Genomic DNA, 21,395 nt, shown 5'->3' with positions numbered 1-21,395 from the left:
GCAAAACATTTCCATAGTGGATATATTGTGAAAGACTGACTATATTTCCCTCCATCCTATCCCACTCCCGACTTGTTCTATTCTCTAGTTTGATCCTGTCTCTTTTCAAAAGTGTGTGCTTCCAACTTCCCTTCTCCCCAACCTGCCCTTCCTTCCATCATCCCCCTCTCATCTCCTTCCCCCCTACTTTTTTGTAGGGTGAGATATCCTATTTAGTGTGTATATCCTTCCCTCCCTAAGCCAAATTCAGTGAGAATAAGGTTGACTCGTTCCCTTTTGCCTTCCTGTTCTTCCTCTCCATTGTAACAGTTTTCCCTTGCCTCTTCTATATGAGATAGTATACCCCATTCTGTCTCTCCCCATCTCCTCTCATAATATTCCTCTCTCACTTCTTAATTTCACCTTTTCAGTATCATCCCTTCCTATTCAATTGGTCCTGTGCCCTCTGTCTATGTATACCTGTACACATATATATAGACACTCGTATATGTATTCATATGCCCATGTACTCTCCTATATAGACATATGTATGTATGCATGCATACATACATACATATATACACACACACATTTCTATTCCCTTTAGCTCTTCTCATACTGAGAAAAGTTTCATCAGTTAAAATTATCATTTTTCCATGTAGGAATGTAAATAGTTCAACTTTGATAAGTTCCTTATGATTTCTTTTCTGTTTACCTTCTCATGCTTCTTGTATCTGAATGTCACATTTTCTATTTAACTCTGGTTTTTTCATCAAGAATGCTTGAAAGTCCTCTATTCCATTGAATGACCATATTATCCCCTGAAACATGATACTCAGTTTTGCTGGGTAGGCGATTCTTAGTTTTAATCCCAGCTCCTTTGACCTCCGGAATATCATATTCCAAGCCCTTCTATCCCTCAGTGTAGAAGCTGCCCGATCCTGGGTTATCCTGATTGTGTTTCCACAATATTCAAATTGTTTCTTCCTGGCTGCTTGTAATATTCTCTCCTTAATCTGGGAATTCCGGAACCTGGCTATAATATTCCTAGGAGTTTTCTTTTTGGGATCTTTTTCAAGAGGTGTTTGGTGGATTCTTTCAACCTCTATTTTGCCCTCTGGTTATAAATCATCAGGGCAGTTTTCCTTGAGAATTTCTTGAAGGATGATTTCTAGGTTCTTTTTTTGGTCATGGCTTTCAGGTAGTCCAATAATTTTTAAATTATCTCTCCTAGATCCATTTTCCAGGTCAGTGGTTTTTTCCATGAGATAGATATTTCACATTGCCTTCTATTCTTTCATTTGTTTGGATCTGTTTAACAGATCTTGATTTCTCATAAAGTCATTAGCTTCCATTTGCTCCAATCTAATTCTGAAGGAATGATTTCTCCTCATTGAGCTTTTGAGATTCTTTTTCCATCTGTCAAATTCAGCTTTTTAAGGCATTCTTCTCCTCATTGGCTTTTTGAGCCTCTTTTGTCATTTGAATTGTCTGTTTTTTAAGATGTTATTTTCTTCAGTCAGGTTGTTGACTCTCATTTTGTAATTTTCTTGCATCGTTCTCATTTCTCTTCCCGATTTTTCCTCCACTTCTCTTATTTGGTTTTCAAAATCCTTCTTAAGGTCCTCTATGGCTTGTATCCAGCTCGTATTTTTCTTGAAAGCTTTTGATGCAGGAGTTCTGACTTTGCTGTCTTCCTCCTGTTCCATGCTTTGGTGCTTTATGTCCCCAAAATAGGAGTCCAAAGTTGAATTGCTGTGCTTGCCTTGCTTCCCTCGTTTGCTCATTTTGCCACTCAGTTATTTGACTTTTGCGTTTTTTGCCATAGTAGGACTCTGCTACCAGACAGGGTAGCTTTGTCCCATATCACTAGGGTTTTCTCAGCTTTGGAAGATATTAGTTGGGTGCCCTCTCTGAAGCTTCCACACGCTCTGGCAAGCTGGTCACACACCCCAGGACCTCCACCCTAGACTGCAATCCAGATCCAAGCAGGTTAAAAGCAAGAGCGATTACCCCTCAGACTGGTCGCTTGGCCCCCCTACAGTCTGCAGGCCAGGAGCTAAAGCAGCTACATGGCGTCGCGGTGGCTACACTGCTGCCAAGCCTCAGCTGTTTCTCCTTTCAGGGGGCAAAGGCCGGACCGCACTTCTGAACTCCCGATTCCCAAAGCCCACACTGCACTGACCTCTCACTGTGTCCTCAGCATCTATGTGTTGATAATTCTGGAAACCGCCACAGCTGCTGGTGATCTGAAGTCCCTCCATCTGGTGGCTGGTTGTGGTCACCCTGAGGCGCTGGACGCTTCCTGCTGGCCTGCCAGGTGTCTTCAGCGGGAGTTTAGCTTCTCTCTGTCATTTTGTGGGTTCTGTAGCTCCAAAGTGGTTGGGTTTTTTTTTTGTTTGTTTTTTTTTGCTTTTTGGAGGGGGGAGCAAGGTAGGGCAATTGGGGTTAAGTGACTTGCCCAGGGTCACATGGCTAGTGTTTTTTTTTTATGGTAAGTGTCTGAGGCCTGATTTCAACTCAGGTCCTCCTGACTCCAGGGCCCATGCTCTATTCACTGTGTCACCTAGCCACCCCACTCCAAAGTTTTTTAGAGTCATTTTTTACATGAAGTGGAAGAGCTGGAAGCGGGAGCCACATAGAAGTACTGTTTCTGCTCCAGAAGGTCTCTTTCTACTCTGCCATCTTGGCCCCACCTTCTCTTAAATACTCTTAGGAGTGGTGACTGCTTATATAGATGTCTTCTCAAACTTTATTTACATTTGCCTTGTCTTCTACTACATCTCTTTGTTCTATGAGGGAGGAGGAGAAGGGAGTAAGTATTTGTGCATTGTCTACTGTGTGCCAGGTACTGTGCTGAGTGCTTTACAAATATTCCTTTGATCCTCACAGTAGATCACGTTGTAGCTTTTTCAGTTGCAAGCCATATTTTTCTTGTTTTTTTTCATAGCTTCGTGTTTGGTCTTTAACAAGTTGCTAGGTGCACTGTATATTAGCATACCTTTCTTAAGTAATGGATAATTTCCTGGCTCTTAAAATACTATTAAACAATAAGCATTTATTATTACATTCTTAGCTGGGCACTGTGTTGAACATTGGGGATGTAATAACAAAAATGAGAAACATCACTTGTGCTCAAGTCTGGGTAAAACCCTTGCACTCCTAAAAAGTACTTAAGAAATGAATACAAAGTAAACACGAGGAGGTTTCATTCATTGTAGTGAGATGGTAATAGCTGGGAGGATCTGCCAGGGGCTTCCACTGTGCCCACGCTGAGTTTTGAAGAAACTTCCAGATTCTGTGAGGCTAGGGTGAGGAAAGCGCTCCTTCCTTGCCAGGGAACGACGCTTACAAAAATACAGAGACAGGAAGGAGGGAATGAATGGGGCTTTTTATTAAACACTGTACCATGTGCAGGGCACTGTGCTAAACAGACAGGGGCTGCTCTCACCAAGTTTACATCCTAATGGGGGAGACGATGTAAAAGCCCCACGTATGTGTGTTATGCCCCAGGGGCTAAGCAAATGTTCATTCTTCTTATTAAATGCCATTTCTACTAAGAAAATGATGCCAGCTTCTGATGTTGAGCCATTTGATAGTGCTAAGTACTTAGGTGGCAAAAACAGTCCTTTCTGGGTCTTCCGTAACTGGCTGTAGCACTTGCAGGGGGCAGGAGCCAGGCTTCGTCTCCACCGGAATCGCTTCCCAGGATGATGTCTAGAGAACATTGTTATTCTCCAGGCACTTGGAGGTCTTAGGAGAGATGATGGTTTGACTTGCCTGGCATATTCTACCTTCTGTCTCTCCCTCAGGGTGCCTTATTGCCCATCTCACCTGTCTTGGGAGATGGACTGCCATATGTTGAGGAACCCAAAGAATGTCATTTTGACTCACAGTAGAGTGCAGAAAGGGGAGTAATCTGTAAGAAGCCTGGAAAGCTAAGTTGACACCAGCTTGTGAAATGCATTAAATGCCAGAGGAGTTTGTTGTATTTGATCCTAGAGGAGGTCACTGTAGTTCATTTTAGCAGGGGAATGTAATGACCAAACCAATGCTTGAGGAAAATTACTTTTGTAGCTGTAAGAAGGCAAAGATCAATTGGGAAACTTTTTAAAATAGTTCATGCAAGTAGCTATAAAGGCCAGAACTAATGTAGTGGTTGTGTGTACAGAGAGAAGGGGATAAATGGATCCAGCTTGTACCAGACTCTGATAGTTGAATTTTCTGTGCGAGCATTATACCTCTGAAATTGGCAAACACTGTAAATCAGACCTTAGGTTTTTATTGGTTGTCTAGACTTGAGACAGTGACTGAGAAAATGTTAATGCAGATTAAATCTAAAAGTGTGTTGATCCGGCACTTTTGTTTTTCTTTTTGTGGGACCCAGTTGTTAAACATTTACCATTTACTCCCAAGGGATAAGTGTTATAGAGTTTGAATGGACCAGACTTAGTAACTGATTGGGTTTGTGAAGCGGTAGGGGATGTTGCCTAGGCCAACCTGGGTGACTGAAAGGCTGGTGGTTCCTTTGACAGAAACAGGGAAGATTACAGGAGGAGTGGGTTCAGGAGAGAAGACATTGGGTTCTATTTTGGAGATACTAAGTTTGATATCCTATCTGAAATATCCCAAGAGTGAGATTGAACTGGAGCTCAGGAGAGATTCTAGAGATGGGTATATAGATCTGAGAGTCACCTACTTAGACATGATCATTGAGCCCATGAGAGCTGAGGAGGTCTCTTAGAGTGTGTACAGAGAGAAGACCCAGGGTGGAACTCTGGGGTGTATCTACACATGAATGGCAGCTTGTTCCTGCAAAAGAATTTCTGGATATAGAAAGGAAAAGATGAAGCAGTCCCTGCTCTTGGAGTTAATGTTTGCATATTAAACTACCGTGTTTCCCCGATAATAAGACCTATCCCGAAAATAAGCCCTCCCCTTACTGTGTAAGATTCCTCTAAAATAAGCCCTCCCCGAAAATAAGCCCTATTGAGATTGCTACCATCCCCCCCCCCGTGAAACGCATGCCGCGCTCCGAGCTGCATCCAATCAGAGCTGCAGCAGTGAGTGCGTCATCCTGTTCTTCCCCAGTGATTTGCTTATTGAATAAAGGTACATTTTTTTTGTTCACATTTACCTGTTTATTAAAATTGCTGTCAATGTTCATTAAAATAAGCCCTCCCCTGAAAATAAGCCCTCTGGTGTTTTTCTGTCCAAAAAAAACCTAATAAGACAGTGTCTTATTATCGGGGAAACACGGTATAGGAGAGGGCTAGTTTCTGAATATTTACCAGCATGATGCAGTGAAAATGCTGAGGTTGCAGTCCTACAGCCTGGTTTCAGGAGCTGATTCTGTCACTAACCCAACACTGAGGATTCAGCAAGATTCTTCATTTGTAAAATGGAGATTGGGATTCTTGGACAGCCTTGCTATGTGGCACTGTGGGCTTTTGTCATCAAATGAAATAATTTACATAAATTGCTTTGTCAAATTTTAAAAGCTCTTTAATGTAAAGTAAAACAAGAATCAACCCAGTTGGGAAGGTTAGGTGGCACAGCGAATAGAGCACTGGCCCTGGAGTCAGGAGGACCTGAGTTCGGATTTGGCCTCAGACACTTAACACAAAACTAGCCATGTGACCTTGGGCAAGTCATTTAACCCCAATTGCCCTGCAAAAAATAAAAATAAAAAAATGAATCAACTCAGTTTTAATATATGATAGACTAAAGGTAGAAAAACAAGTCACTACTGTGCAATTCAGTTAAAAACCAACAAGTACCTGCTCTGTGCACAGGCTCTTCAGGTGTCAGGCATGCAGAGACAAAGGGGACAGTTGTCCTTGTCCTCAGGGGGCTTATGTTTCCCCATGAAGGAGTGTGTGTGGAGAGATAGCAGGTAAGGGTCAGAAAGGTCAGTGCCAGAAACTTTGAGTGGAGGGGAAGCACTAACCACTGAGGACACCAGGAAGGGCTTCCTTTATGAGGAGGAGTCTGAGCTGAGCCTCTTAAGAGTGTGTCAATACAGAAGTGCTAAAAGAGAATGCCTGAGGTAGAGAAAAGGGCCCATGACAGTGACTTGGGGATGTGTATTCTTGTTGCCTGCCACAGTAGAAGGTAAGCTCACTGTGACTGGACCGTTTCCTTATTTGAATCCCTGGTGCCCATGTTACCTTAATGAACAGTTGTTGGTTGATGATTGATCTGGTTCTCAGAAGTCAGTGGAGGACAGATAATGAATAGTGTCTAATGCTGCAGAAAGGTGTAGTATTGTGTGGCCTGAGAGGTGACAGCAGCTTTCTGTCTGATGGGGAGATTGGAATCCACTTGCCTGGCTTGTTCTCTGGGTCCTGGAGTTCATTTTACAGGTAGAATGGAAAAGATAATCTTCACACAATAGCCCTGGGAATGGGTGGCTCAGGAAGAGGCTGCCTAAAGAGAGGTGCAGAATTGATGGTGTTCTCACAAAATTCAGCAGAGGACTCTTGAACCATGGCCAGGGAGGGGCTAGGAAAGAGAGAGCAGCTCAGTGTCAGGTGTGGCTGTGGGCACAGAGCCAGAAGCCTTGCTGGCTGCTCTCAAGTCCAGGCTTCCACTGTGACATTTTCTCTTTTCTGTTTTCATTTTGTTCATACCTGGGAGTGTGCTCATTCAGTGTTCATTTCTGTTTACCTTGAACAAGCCCCTAGATTTGGAATCCAGAGTGTCAGCTCCTTCACTTTTCCCAGCTCAGTTTCATCAGCTAAAATAGGGACAATAACATGCTACCTGCTTCACTGGGTTTTGAAGAAAAGTGTTGTAAACCTATTATCATGGTGGTTCCTTTGGAAGGCTGCCCTTGCTTTTGCAGTGATGACGTCAGAGCAGTGGGTTAGAGCCTTGGAGCAGCTGGCCTAAAAAGTCCCCTCAACTCTAAATCATTCTGGGAGTGCCTCAGAGGGGTAGAGGATTCACTTGTGTGACGCCTGAAGTAAGGGGCAGGGCTGGGCTGCAGCACCCACATCTCCTGACTCCTAAGTCCAGTGTTCTTTCTGTTGTGTTTGGCCACCTCTCAGTACTCTTGGAAATTGTATCCCTGAAAAGAGTTGTGTCCATATTGCAAGAGGGATTGCAATTAGGAAGGACTACTTATTTGCTTTTTATCAAGAATCAGTTAATAATAGCTAGCATTTATATAGCAGTTTGCAGAGTGCTTTGGACATGTTATCTCATTTGATCCTTAGTAGAAACTGTTATCCTCATTTTATAAATGGCGGCCCTGAGGAGCTAAGTGACTTCCCCAGAGTGACACAGTTAGTGGGTATCTGAGGCTAAATTGGAGCTAAATTGGGCAGCTCAGGTCCACCTAGCTGCCCATAATAACAAGCCCTTATTAATTGCCACCTATATGCCTCGTGCTGTGCTGGGCACTGGGAATAGATACATAGACTAAAGTCAAACACCCTCTCCCGGAGGAAGGTTACATTTTTCTCCCTAGAGACACTGTTAGTGTATATCATTTCTTTGGTGTAGGGAGGACGCCATTAGTGGTCTGAGAGGTATGGAAGGATCTCTTGTAGCAGTTGCTGTTTGAGCTTATTGTAATAGAATTTCATTATTGCATTAATTTGGCTGCATTGTGGGTAAAATCCTCCTTTTTTTGTTTTGTTTTGTTTTGTAATCTTACTGATGTGTGGGAATCTCTTTCACTGATCGGTGACTTGAGAGGGCTCCACGGAGTTGCCTGGGGCATTGAGTGCTAACTTATGTGGTCAGGCAGTGTGGGAAGGAGTATTAGAAACTAAGCCCAAATCGTGTACTACCCTCACGGGAACAAGATGTTTTAAATAAATGATATTTGAAAACATACACTTTCAAAAATAATTCAGTTAGAGCTTGGTTACTTGTTGTACAAAGAGTATTCCCTTTAGAATTCCTTCAAGTCAAATGCTCCCTCCAAACATTAAAAAATAAAATTCTAGTGACAAAAAATTCAAATGACACTTTTTTCAGTCTGTATTTGTTGGGTAAGAGAGTATCAATATAGCTTTATAGTGAAAACCTCCTATAACATGCTTTGCTTACAAGGCAAGATTCGTTTTCCTGAATACCTTATCATAATGATAAAAATGACAGACATCTTTATAGTACTTAGTTTTACATTATTTCATGTCTTTTGATCCTCACAACCACCCTGGGAGGTAGATGCTGTCATTCTCCCCATTTTTACAGATACTGAAGCTGAGGCAGACAGAAGGGTAGAGTTCCTTGCCCAGGGCACACAGCTAAGAAGTGTTTGAGGGCAGATTTGGACTTTGATCTTGACTCCAGACCTTGTTGTACACCCTGCATCACTGGGGCTCCTGTATTTTTTTTTTTTTAAAGCAGTTGGGGTTAAGTAACTTGCTCAAGGTTACATGGCCAGTTGGTGTGGTGCTGAGTATCTCAGCCTGGGATTCGATCTCCAGGTCTTCTCAACACTGGAGCCGGTGCTCTTACTCGCTGTGCTACCTGGCCGCCCCATGCTCCTGTATTTCTAAAACTAAAATCTGACTTCCAGAACATTCTTCCACAATGTGACCATAATTATCTTACTAAAACCTACTTAAACATGCCTCTTCTCTACTTAAAAATCTTCAGTGACTGCATATCATGTAACTAGGAGTCAGAAAACCTGGTTCATTCTCTGCCCTGCTGCTAGTTAGCTGTGTGCCTTTGGACAAATCACTGCACCTCCCTGGGCCTATTTTCTATTTTCCCTTTTGTAAAATAAGAGCATTGGATGAGATGAATTCCAGTGTACTTTATAGAACTAACATTTTGGGACTAAGTCATAGTGTGGCTTTTTACTCTTGGGTCTGTGACCTTGTTTTAAAAAAAAAATCTTAATAATTCCCTTGTTAAAGGAGCTGGTGTCACACACTGGATGGGGCTCTGGTCCTGGAGTCAGGAAGACCCGAATTCAGATCCAGCCTCAGACACTCAGTAGCTATGTGACCCGGGGCAAATTATTTAACCCATTTGCTTCAGTTTTCTTCACTGTAAAATGGAGATGATAGCAGCATCCACTTCAAAAGTTTGTTGCGAGGATTATAGGAGATATTTGTTAAAAAAAAAAAAAGCTGTTAGCAATATATCTGGCAGCTAGTAGATTCTATATAAATGTTGATTCCTTTCTCTTCCTTTCCTCTCATTTAATTGGTTTCTTTTATAATCCTGTGTTTTTAAAATATTCTGAGATGAGATTCATAGACTTTAACAGACTGCCAGAGTTGTCCACCACACAAAAAAGTTGGAGAAACCTCTCTTCCTTCCCAGGATATGAGGGAAGAAATGAAACAGCAGAGGAATGTTACACGTTACAGATGATCACTGTCACACACACACACACACACACACACACACACACACACACACAACCACACTTCCCCCAAAAGCCCCTGATCTTGTGGCATAAGGAATCATGTCCTCTTTCCGACCTAATTAGATTGATTGTAGAATGCCTAGTATCACCTAGAGAGAAGCTTTCTAGAAATCCTCCCTGGCCTTCCCATCTCCACAAGGAAGGTGGCATGGAGTTTTAAGCGTTTTAACCCCTTCGTTTTGCCCAGAAAGGCTAAATAATTCCCTTTTTTCTGCAGAATGGATCATGCGCCGGCCTCTGACACTTGCTGGCTGCTGTGCCTCCCTCATGGACAAGTCACTTCCCCGTATGGTGCCGGAGGCAGAGGCTCTCCAAGTGTGGTCAGAGGACCACCGAGAGTCCATCAGATCAAAACATGATGATGCTCATATGGTTACTTCCTCATAACCCACATAAACAAAAGCATTTTGAGATGCGTCAGGGGAGAGGGCCCCTGAGGCCAAGAAGTTTTAGAATCAAGGCTCTAAGTTGAAGAGGAGGTGTCTGATCTGCATTGGTAGAAGGTGGAGCTTCTCTTTCAGGAGCTTCCTACCCAAACTTCATCACAACTCCTCGTGTCTAGAATGACTCATCTTACTCTCCATCTTAAATTCCTATCTATCCTTTAAAACTCTCATCCTTCCTTCTCTATGAAGCCTTCTCTGATTCCACCTAGTCTTCAATGCCATCTCGTTCCTTTAGTCTAAGATCCCATTTTTTGCTCCTCTCAGCCAATGGTTATTTTGTGTTTCAGTTAATTTAGGGTTCTTCCCTCCCCCCCCCCCCCAGACAAGAAGGGCCATTTGGGCAGTTCCAGTGTTTACACTCACCTTTGTATCTTAGCATATTGCCTCTGCACATAGCACATAGGGAGATTGTAGATAGATTGATATAGCCAGTGAGCATGCATTACTTACTGACCTTCTGGCTGTTCAACAAGTAAGACGCCATCTCTCCACTCCAGGCATTCTCTCTGGCTGTCCATCAAGCCTTGGAATTCTCTCCCTCCTCCATTCTAACTGCTGACCTCTTTGGCTTCCTTTAAGACTCAGCTAGGATCGCATCTCTGTAGACGTCTCCTCCAGCTTCTCTGTTAATTATTCCCTGTTTATCCTGTATAGCTTGCTTTGTATATATTGGTTTGCCCGTCTTCTCCTATTAGACAGTAAGCTCCGTGAGAGAGAGACGTGTGGGATGCGATTGCCTTCTGTATCTTTTTGTGTCCCCAGTGCTTAGCACAATGCCTGGCATGTAGTAGTAGACACTTAATAAATAGTTATTTATTATTATTATTAAATAATTATTAAATAATATATATATAATTATTAAATAAAATTTAATTTGTTTAATTTCATTTTTGATCGTTTGGTAGGTAGAATAGCTGAAATTATCAGGCTTTAAGAAGCAGGATGATTTGGCTAATAGTCGTAACCCAGTTAAGAGATGATTGTTTTAGGAAGAACAGTTATGTCTTCAACATGAAGAATCCCCAAAGAACAAGTATAAACTATGCTTAAAAGATTTGCTTTTCCTGCCAAATTTGCCAGGCTTTGGGGCTATTCATTGTGGAATCATGATTATAAATGTGGGACATTTTTAGGGTGACAAAAAGGAAAAACAAAACCCAGGTTATCAGTCAGCACAGTTAAGGAAAGCAAGTCCACACATTGGTCATGGCCAGAAGTAAACGAGTGGTCATATTTGGTTGTTTTTTTTAAAGCAATTGGGGTTAAGTAACTTGCTCAGGGTTACACAGCCAGTTATTTTGTGTGGGTGCCAAGTATCTGAGGCCAGAACCGATCCCGGGTCTCCTGACGCCGGGACTGGTGCTCTTACTGCACCACCTTGCTGCCCTGAGTGGTCATATTTTAACATGATTCACAACCACATAGATCATTCAGTAGAGGACAGTAGTGTTAGAAAGGTTGGCTCTTGGGGCAACTAGGTGGCACAAGTGAATAGAACAAGGGCCTTGGAGTCAGGAGGACCAGAGTTCAAATCTGACCTCAGGCACTCGATACTTACTAACTGTGTGACCTTGGGCAATAAACAAGTTGTCTTGCCTCCCCCCCCCATACTCCCTTCCCCCCCAAAAAGGAAGAAGGGTTGGCTCTTGATCAGGGAATAGCTTATGATTTTTGAAAATGCAATTAACTTTACCTAAAGTAATTTAGTCTGCTCTTTACCTTTTCAAATCTGGCCTCAGCTTGTTTATTTATTAATACTTAACTCAGCTGCATGCACTAACTCACCCATCCAACTTCCCGTTATAATCTGGATAGTATATTATCCTTTATTTGCTTGCGTGTTTTTCTGTATTGATAGACTCATCTCTTTGGGTGGCTCTCTTATTGAGGAAACTTTGAAATGTTTCAGAGTTCCTTCTTTTGGATCACTCCATTTCGTCCTTCTGTAGGACAGTGTTTCATGTCATTGGGATATACTTTTCACAAGTCTGGGGCTAGTCCCCCTTGATAACTGGTAATCAAAGGACGGTTGAACAAGGTTATTCCCATAATTGTTTCTGTCAGGGATTTTACGTGAGTTTTTAAATATACGTGGAAAACAGTTGTGGGGAAGCCTTTAAATGTGTGTTTTGCTCTGCTGAATCAGGTGTCTTTGGTGGGGGAAGGGGTAACACACACACAGTGGAATCTACACATTAGCTGTTAGTGTGATATGAAATGTAGTTTGCTGCAGAAATTATCTGTGAAAATGTTTCCCTCTCATTTTTAACAACAATATCCTTGATTTAAGTGTAGGCGACTTTCCTAACAATTTGATAGAGATGTGAAAGGCATATGAATTTGTGTTTGCTGATACTTTCTCCCATTTGCCTTTGGAGAGCAGTAATACTATCCAAGAATTTCTCCATTCTTTTGAATCCTCCTCTTTGAGAAAAGCAGCCCCTGACTTTTTAATGATTTTGTTGCCTCCAACATGGATTTCTTTTGGTCTTCTTTCTCTCTGCCACTACCAGTCTTAATTTCCCCTTCTTAAAAGCCATGTTCATTCCTTCCTAGAGCACATTAGGAACTATGGTGTTGAGTTCAAATATGATTGTTACACTGTCATTGATAATTGCTACAAAAATGCTGGCAAATCTTTCCTAACAACAACAGCAACAATTACACAGCTTTCATTTTTGCAAACTGTTTTCCTACCAACAGCCATAGGAGGTGGGTAGGACATAAATAATTTTCCGTATTTTTACGAATGATGAAACTGGTCATTGAAAGCTGAGTACCTCACCCTCCTAATAATGTCAAAGCCAGCTTTCCTGAGCCAGAGCCCTTGCTCTATCCACTAGTCACATTACCTAGGTTTTCAATTTCATGTCTGTTTAATCGTCCAGTCCTTTTTTTCCTACAAGCATTCTGGGTGTGATTTGGCATAGAAGGATTTCACAGCAGTCTTTTTGACAAATCTTTTGACCCTCCTGGTTTTTACAGTGACAGGTCAGGGATCAGACCTGTGATTTTGTTGTTTTTTATTTTTCCTTTTTTTTTGTCTTTATTAATTTGTTTGTTTACTTTTAGTTTACAAGATTCAATTCCACAATTCCTTGAGTTTCAAATTTTCTCTCCCTCTCCTCCTGCCATGACGGCATACAATCAAGTATAGGATCTGCAAATACTTTCACATCAGACATTAGTCAGGTTATAAAGAAGGATTGTATTAGATGGAATGAAAAATGGTAAAGGGGAAACAAAACCAAACAAGAAAAAAAAAAGATCAGATAGTTTGCTTCAGTCTGGATTCAAACTGAGTTCTTTCTCTGGATGTTCATCATGAGTCTTTTGGGATTGACTTATATTGCTGCATTGCTGAGAAGAGTCCAGTCTATCAAAGTTGGTCATCACACATACGTTGTGTCTGTAATTGTGTATAAGTTTCTCCTGGCTCTACTCTTCTCACTCAGCATCAGTTCGTATAAGCCTCTCCAGGTAAATATGAAGTCCATCTGCTACTTGTTTTTTATAGCATAATAGTATTCCATTACGTGCATATACCACAACTTGTTCATTCGTTCCCCAGTTGATGGGCACCCCCTTAATTTTCAATTCTTTGCCACCAAAAAAAGAGCTGCTATAAATATTTTTGTACATATGGGTCTTCCTCCCACTTCTATGATCTCTTTGGGGTATAACCCTAGAAGTGGTATTGCTGGGTCAAGGGGTATGAAATTATTTATAGCCCTTTGGGCATAATTCCAGATTGCTCTCCAGAAAGGTTGGATAAGTTCACAACTCCACCAGCAGTGCATTCGTGTTCCAATTTGCCCACATCTTCTCCAGCATTTGTCATTTTCCTGTTTTGTCATCTTAGCCAATCTGACTGGTGAGATGTGGTACCTCAGAGTTGTTTTGATTTGCATTTCTCTAATCAATAGTGATTTAGAGCATTTCTTCATATGCTTATAGATATCTTTAATTTCTTTCTCTGGAAACTGCCTGTTCATATCCTTTGACCATTTATCAATTGGGGAATGACTTGTATTCTTATAGATTTGACTCAATTCTCTGTATATTTTAGAAATGAGTCTTTTATCAGAGACATAGGTTGTAAAAATTCTTTCCCAATTTCCTACCTCCATCTTAATCTTGGTTACATTGGCTTTGTTTGTACAGAAGCTTTTCAATTTTAATGTAATTAAAATTATCCATTTTGCATTTTATAATGCTCTCTAATTCTTGTTTGAAGACCTGTGATTTTGTTGATAAGTAAGAAACCTCTCTGGTCAAGAAGTTCCATCTCCAGATATGAATTAGCATGTTCTTGGTAATTCCTTATTCTTTAGAGGATTGCCTGGAGCACTGATAAGTTGAAGATTTGGACAGTCCCTCAGCCCACGTGTCCTAAGTGGGACCTGAACCTAGGTCTGCCTGGTCGCAAGACTGGCTCTTGAACCACCACCATCCCCTTCTGTAATATTGTACAGACGAGCTCATACTCTCCACTAGTTTTGTCCTTGGCTCTCATGTCTCTCTCTTTGTCAAGAAGACCCAGTCTTGGCTGCCTGGGATAGTTTTTAGGCATTTTAGCCATTTCTCCCTTCATGACTTCTTTTGCACCTAAGTCCATTCCTCCATTCCCACAGCCACCACCTTAGTTCAGGCTCTTGTCCCCTCTCACTCAGTTGTTGCAACAGTTTTTCATTTTTTTATTTTATTTTTTTTAAAGCAATTGGGGTTAAGTAACTTGCCCAAGGTTACACAGCCAGTTTTTTTGGTGTGGGTGTTAAGTGTCTGAAGATGGAACTGATCCCGGGTCCTCCCGACTCTGGGGCCGGCACTCTTATGCCCCGCAACAGCTTTGTATTAATGGTTCTCCCTGGTATGGCTTCCCTGTTCAGTCCACCTTTGTGGCCACAGATCTGACTCTGTGTCTCCCCATTTCCCTCCGTGTCCAATAGCTTCCTCTTGTCTCTAGGAACAAATATAAACATAAACAAGCATAAGCTGCCCTATTTTTAAAGCTACCTGGCCCAAAGCTGCTTCTTCATGCCTTTGTACTGGCCTTGCCTCTTGACTGATCTTCCTCATGCATTCCCTTCCTTATCTCCCCTTCAGTTTTCATGATTTTTTTTCTCACGTTACACACAGATAATGCTTGCTTCATGAGAGGTCCCTTGTAACTACAATACAGTGATAATATCTGAATGTTAGTACAGCGTTTCATGTCTGTAACAGCCTCAACAGCCCACATCCCAGTTGTTGGTGTGACTAATACCTTTTTGGCGTATCTGTATTAGCTTTATGTTTATCTTGTATATGTTTTTATGTGTGCGTGTTGTTTTTCCCATTAGCAAGTAAGCTCATTGCAAGTAGGAATTATTTCATCCTTGGTACTTATGTGCCCAGTGCTACCAAAGTGCCTGGCACATTGTTGTTCGGTCCTGCCCAACTCTACAGAAAGACCATGGGGTTTTCTGCGTAAAGATAGTGAAATAGTCTGTATTTCCTTCTCCGGTGTGTCCCCATTTTACAGATGAGGAACTGAGGCAGACAGAGATTAAATGATGTGCTCAGGGTCACACAGCTTGTTTCTGAGGCCAAATTTAAACTCAGGTCAGTCCTCATGCTCTGTCCACTCTGCCACCTAGCTGCTCCCAAACCACTTAGTTATAGTGCTTGGCACATTGCGGGGTTTTATTAAATACTTGTTGATTGGTTGATATACCCATTGTCTGGTTGAGGCTGGAGTAGAGATTGGCACATACAGGGAGCCACCTTAATGAGGAAAACCCATGTGTTGAGAGCAGCTCTCAGCTGTAGACTGCTGGCCTTGGTGTCTTCAGGAATTCGAGACATCACACAAGGCCATTTCAGTGCTTGCTGCCTCCCTTTTGAACCTCCTTACCCTTCTCCACATTGGATGAATCGCTGACAAGCTCTTTTACATCAACAATGACCCTTTACAGAGTTTATGACGTGCCCTTAAGCCTCAGAACTGCCAAACTCCCCAGTTTGACTCTGGGCAACACAGACCGCGGGATTCTGCTTTGTCAGATCCCCTGGGCCTAAATCTCTAAGCTGAGCAGAGCTCAAAGCAAAACTCCAAGTTGGCCCCTGGAGCAGTATAGACCTACCCAGCCCACTCCTCACTCTTTAGGGTTCCGAGCTGTCCAGTTGACTCCAAATCTGTTCTTAGAGCCAGAACAGACACAAAGCCCAGCTTTTCCTGAGTCCCTTTTGAACCAAATAGGGCAGTAGAGAGCAGCTCTCAAGCTCTGACTGACTACTAAAGGCTAGAAGTGAAAGGAGCCCCTCCAGCCTCATCCCCAGCCAGTCAGCAGGAGCCTCTGCAAAGCAATTGAAAGTTGTGTTTGTTGGCGATTCTTCTGATTGCTTCTTATCTCATTTTGTTTTTGTTTGTTTTCACCACTCCAGTGCCTTAAAGCAATCTCCTGATAATCAGTAACTGACCTTTCTCTTCTTAGGTGAAACTCATGAAAGTCACTTGACATTATGAAATCCACGGTCTTTACTTAATTTTCTGATAATCCCCACATAGTTGTTTGATTTTTCCACCTCACCAAGGAGGCAGGTAGGTGACATAGTGGGTTGAGCACTTTGCCTGGAGTAAAAGAGATCTGGGTTCAGATGTGGCCTCTGACACTTGCCAGCCTCTTGACCGTGGGCAGGTGACTTAACTTCTCTCTGCCTCAGTTCCCTCATCTATACAGTGGAGACTGTAATAACAGTGACCTCATAGGGCTATCATGAGATAATATTTTTAAAGTGTGTCCCAAACTTAAAGCACCATATAAACATACTGTTGTTGTTAATTAGCTGGGGAACCACAATACCCTGCAGCCACAGTCATTACTTTGCCCTCAGGCAGTTTTCTCTCAGTCCATTCATCTGAGAGATGAAATCTTAAAATACAATATGACCTTTAGACCTTTGCTTTTCCTTTCCGCTTCCCAGTGATAGTGACAGAATGGCAGGTGATGCTAAGAATCAGTTTTGAAGATTACCAATAAATGACTATTGATTGTCTATAAAGTTTAAAATAGTATATTTCTTCGTTAAGGACCAAGATACATGTTGGGAGGACCAGATCACAATCCAAAATGATCTCAACAGGCTAGAACATTGGACCGCATAAAATAAGATGAAAATGTAATAGAAAGTTATATACTTGGCTTAAAAGGAGAAAAACATAGGTATTAGAGGCGGCCTTTGTGTGCTGCGATTTCCATTTTTGTGAAGATAGTGGACTCCGTATGTGTTAACATATGTTGTTATTGTGATTCAAGACTGAATTGAGAGAGGAGGCATACAAATGAACAAGGAAGTTAGCAGTCCTGAATTCTGCCTAGGTCAGATCCTGTCTAGAGCATAGTGGCCGTTTTAGATGGGCATTTTAGTGAGGATATTTATGTGGTGGGAGAGCATTAGAAAAGGGTGGTAAACTGCCTCAAGGTTATTTTAAATTTGTCAGTGCTTTCCTGGTTTGTTTTTCAAGAAGTAACTGAGAAAGTTGTCCACAAATTTTTTGTTATGAATTAATTTCTTTTGCATACAGTGCGAAAAAATGTGGAGGAACAAAATGGCATCATATATGGATTCAAAGTTTTACTTAAGGCAATATAGTCTATATAGTAAGAAGTTTACACATAAATCACAACAAGCTATGGACTGTGTATTAAGTATTTCCTGTCATCCTAATGCCTTCCCTCTGGAATTCTTTCTAGTTTATCCACTTATGTCTTGTTTGTGTATAGGTGCATGTTGTCTCCCCTATTAGACTCTGATCACACTGTATATATAGCCTTACTATTTTTGCCCCAGCACTTAGCACAGTGGTTGGTACATGGTAGGTGCTTAATAAATTCTTCTTGATTTGACTGTCAGGGCCATAAATGGCATTCCCAGGACCCCTTTGTAGATTATTCAGAAAGATTAAAGTAAGTTTTTTATGTAAGAACACCCCATTTCTGTTTTTACTACTGTATATGGAGGGAGACCATTCTAAAATATATTCCAGATCATAGGGAAAGGGACAGGACCTGTGATTGCATTGGTGTAGGGAACTCCCAACTCCCTTTACCAAAGCCTTCTCTGCAAATTCTATTAGAGAGTTGCCTGAGGCCCTGAGGTTTGAATGTGCCCCATCACGCTCTGAGTGTCATATTATGTGTGAACTCTTATCTCCTCTTTTCAGGGCCACTATATAGCAACTACCTCTGTCTAAATTATAGCAGCAGAATTTGAGTTATAAATTTAAAGGATACTCACTCTTCCTATCCCCAATTCATTCATCGTAAATTGTGAAGTTGAAAAAGCAGGGAAAACTTGATTTTCTTTCCCAACTCATGAAGCACTACAGAGAGGAAGATGAGAACTGAGAACTGCATAATCTTATTTTAACTTGCCTAAAATAGTATTTTCCATTTTTGTCAACAAGTCCCTCACTTGTTCAAAGAATTGGGGGGGGGGTAGAGAAAAGAGAATTTATTGTTTAAAAAAAAAAAGCTAACATTAGAGTATGTAACTCTTAAGTAAGTATGTTTTTGGTTTTGTGTACATGATTTTGTCAATTACTTTTTATGTTTTTATTTCCTGGTAAAAGGCAGTATCAGGGAATAGCAGCAGATTTCGTCATATTAAAAATCTACCAGTATTTTTAAAAACATCTTTATCAAAGAGTCATAGACTCCTAGGACTGTAAGTTCTTACTTCCAGAAGTAAGTCATCTCTCTAGCTCAACCTGGCTCCCAACATGGGATCTCTTCTACAGATATCCCAAGAATGACCACTTACGAAATAGCCTTTTCCTTTTTTTCTTTTCTTGATTTTTGTTACATTTGAAATTTAACAATGGTGACAATAAAAACAAATAAGAAATTTGTACATGTAAACTCCATGTAGGGGATGATATTGTTAAGCTTTGTTTCTCCTTTACCCAAGAAATAGTGTGGCATAGTGGATAGAGGTCAGACCCAAGTTCTTAACTTTAGACCCAAACTGACTTAGTGATAGTGGGCAAACTACTTGACTTCTCGTTGCCCCAGGCAGCTCTCTTAACACTATATATAAGTTAAAGTTGTGTTGTTAATGGGTACCTATAGTAGGAGTACTGCCCTAAAGAAATTCTCTTTTCCTAGAAGAATGCATTTCACCTAGTAGTCATTTAATAAATATTTGTTGAATTGAATTAAATAATACTAAAATAACAGGCTAGAGTTTTCAAAGTGGTTTAGTATTTTCAAAGAAAATATATCATTTCACATCACATCACATCATTTGATTCTTCAAGTAATACTGTGAGATGGGGCAGGTGATATCTTAGTTTTACAGATGAAAAAGGAAACAGAGACCCAGAGGAATCAAGGGACTTGCCCACAGTCATACAGCTAATTAAATGAGAGAGAGCCAGACCTAGAGTAATGGGGTTTCTAGACTCCTGGCATACCATAGTTGCCTTTATAGTACTCTGAGACAGTTAGACTGAGAATTATTTAAGTAGTGTGATCATCCTTTGCTGTTCCTCTTTCCTGTTCATCTCTTATTTTCAGTTTATTTTGCATATACTTGGTTATGTCTCGTCTAATCAGGTGTCAGCTTCTTGAGGGGCCATTTTCATTTTTGACTTTGTATCCCCAGAACTGAGTACAGTGTCTCAGATTTTTTTCTATACTAAAATTTTTTTATAGCTCTTTTTTTGGTCTTTATTAATTTGTTTACTTTTAGTTTACAAGATTCATTTTTACAGTTTCTTGAATTTCAAATTTTCTCTCCCTCCCCCCCCAGTGTCTCAGATTTAGTAGGTATATGAGTGGTGTTCACTAATGACTCAGGTGGTGAATGATTGAGTCGCCTTTCCTTTCATCTTTACATGACCTTTGGGTGTTTGAAAATACAATATCTGTTTATATTCATGTAAAAGCTCTTGCTCCAATTTGAGTTACTTGTACAGTATCTTGAGCTCTTTGAAGGAAAGTATATAAAAATATAGTGAAATAAACTGTAACCCATTTGCATTTCAAATCAAATGAGCATTGCCTAAAATCATTGTTATAATTTGAAAATGACTACTTAAAGTAAGGATATGTGAATAGAATGAAACTATACTAACAAGTATTCAATAATATGACCTAGACCTCTTCGAACACTGTCATTACCAGTGGTTTAATCTTAATCTGCTTTTTGAAGTGAATATTTGAACAGATGTCATGAATGTTTGTTTTTTTCCCTAAGATTTTACCAAGAGAAGCCACAATTATTCATGGTCTGTTTGGCCATGTAGACAGTCAGAGCTCTTCTCATTCCCAAAAATTTCAGTGTATTTCTACTAAGGAAGGCACAACACTAACTTTTATAATATTTGCAATTTTAGGAGTGTTTTAAGGGAAGCTGGGCCACTCACAAGTTACTACACAAGAAAGCAAGTAAGTAAAATCGCATCTCTCTTCTGCTATCATAAGCATTCTTTTCAGAATTTCAGTGCCCTAGAGTGTAAGCTCCTTGAGGGCAGGTTTTGATTTTCATTTTGTCATTGTATTGGCAGTACCTAGCAGAGTGCCTGACACATAGTAAGTGCTTTCTCTTAGGATGAATTGGATTGGATTTTCATACCACAGGAAAAAAATCTCTCCCTTTGCTAAAAGGAATATTCTTGGGTATTATTTTCATAATGTTTCTGAACTAAGATATGTAGATTGTGTTGCCCTTTATAAAAAAAAATGAGCTAATGTGTGCACAGTGCTTTGCAGACTTTACCTGTTCAGTATCAGGGGTTCTCAGGTGACCTTGTATGTATCATCGAGCCCTTTGGTAGTCCAGACAATTACTTCAGCAGTAGTTGAAGTAGTTGGCCAGTTACATCACACTGGTGTCTTTATAGACAGGAAGACTGTGACCAATCTAATTACTTCGGTAATTCCAAAGTGATAAGCATAAACAACGTTTTGAGATACAATTGAATATATATCTATATATATATGTATATCCTACATATTTCTGTAATATAATGTGATATCAATGATGTGATGTTTGTGATTTCTAGTGGTGACAAAATCACAGGCTTGTTAATACTACTATGGTGTGTCACCTACATTTACAATTGAAGGACATGCCTTATTTCCATTAGAGATTTCATGAAAATAAGGAGTTAGATATTCCTTTTTAAGTACTTCTAGTCATGTACTTATATACACAAGTGAAGATGGATAGTTTCTCTCTCCCCCTTTTTTTTAGTCTTGCAGCTCATTTTTCTAAACAAATGTCTTTTATCTACCCCTGTCACTTCAAAGAAATACAGCTAAATAAAATAGACATTAGCCACGTTTTCTAGTGTCTGTCTCATTCCTCGTTTATAATTTTCCATTTCTGGGTAAGAGGTGCACGTCCCACTCAGTCTTGTGAAGTCAAGATGACAGTGTCCTGGTGTCTATAGGATTGTTCTCGTGTTATTGTAGTCACGGCATACAATGTTCTGCTTCTTACGTTTACTTGCCTATGGATTAGTCTACACAAGCTTCCTTAAGTTTTTCTGAATTCTTTATGTTTGTTTCTTAAGGTACGGT

The 21,395-nt window shown here is 40.7% G+C and overlaps 1 protein-coding gene across 1 annotated transcript in view; it reads left to right on the top strand.

The window, feature by feature from the left end:
• METAP1 (methionyl aminopeptidase 1) overlaps nucleotides 1–21,395 on the top strand; it is an 80,144-nt gene that overhangs the window by 14,394 nt on the left and 44,355 nt on the right. Inside the window, exon 2 of the mRNA XM_069094256.1 lies at nucleotides 20,207–20,258. Within this exon, the coding sequence (XP_068950357.1) occupies nucleotides 20,207–20,258 (52 nt within the window). The remainder of the gene's footprint in view (nucleotides 1–20,206; nucleotides 20,259–21,395) is intronic.

Source organism: Petaurus breviceps, unplaced genomic scaffold, assembly GCF_028583685.1.
Source record: "Petaurus breviceps papuanus isolate PSGF00001 unplaced genomic scaffold, PetGlider_PUasm1.0 126, whole genome shotgun sequence".
In the NCBI taxonomy this organism is placed as follows: domain Eukaryota; kingdom Metazoa; phylum Chordata; class Mammalia; order Diprotodontia; family Petauridae; genus Petaurus; species Petaurus breviceps.
This window is presented reverse-complemented; position numbering and strand designations above follow the sequence as displayed.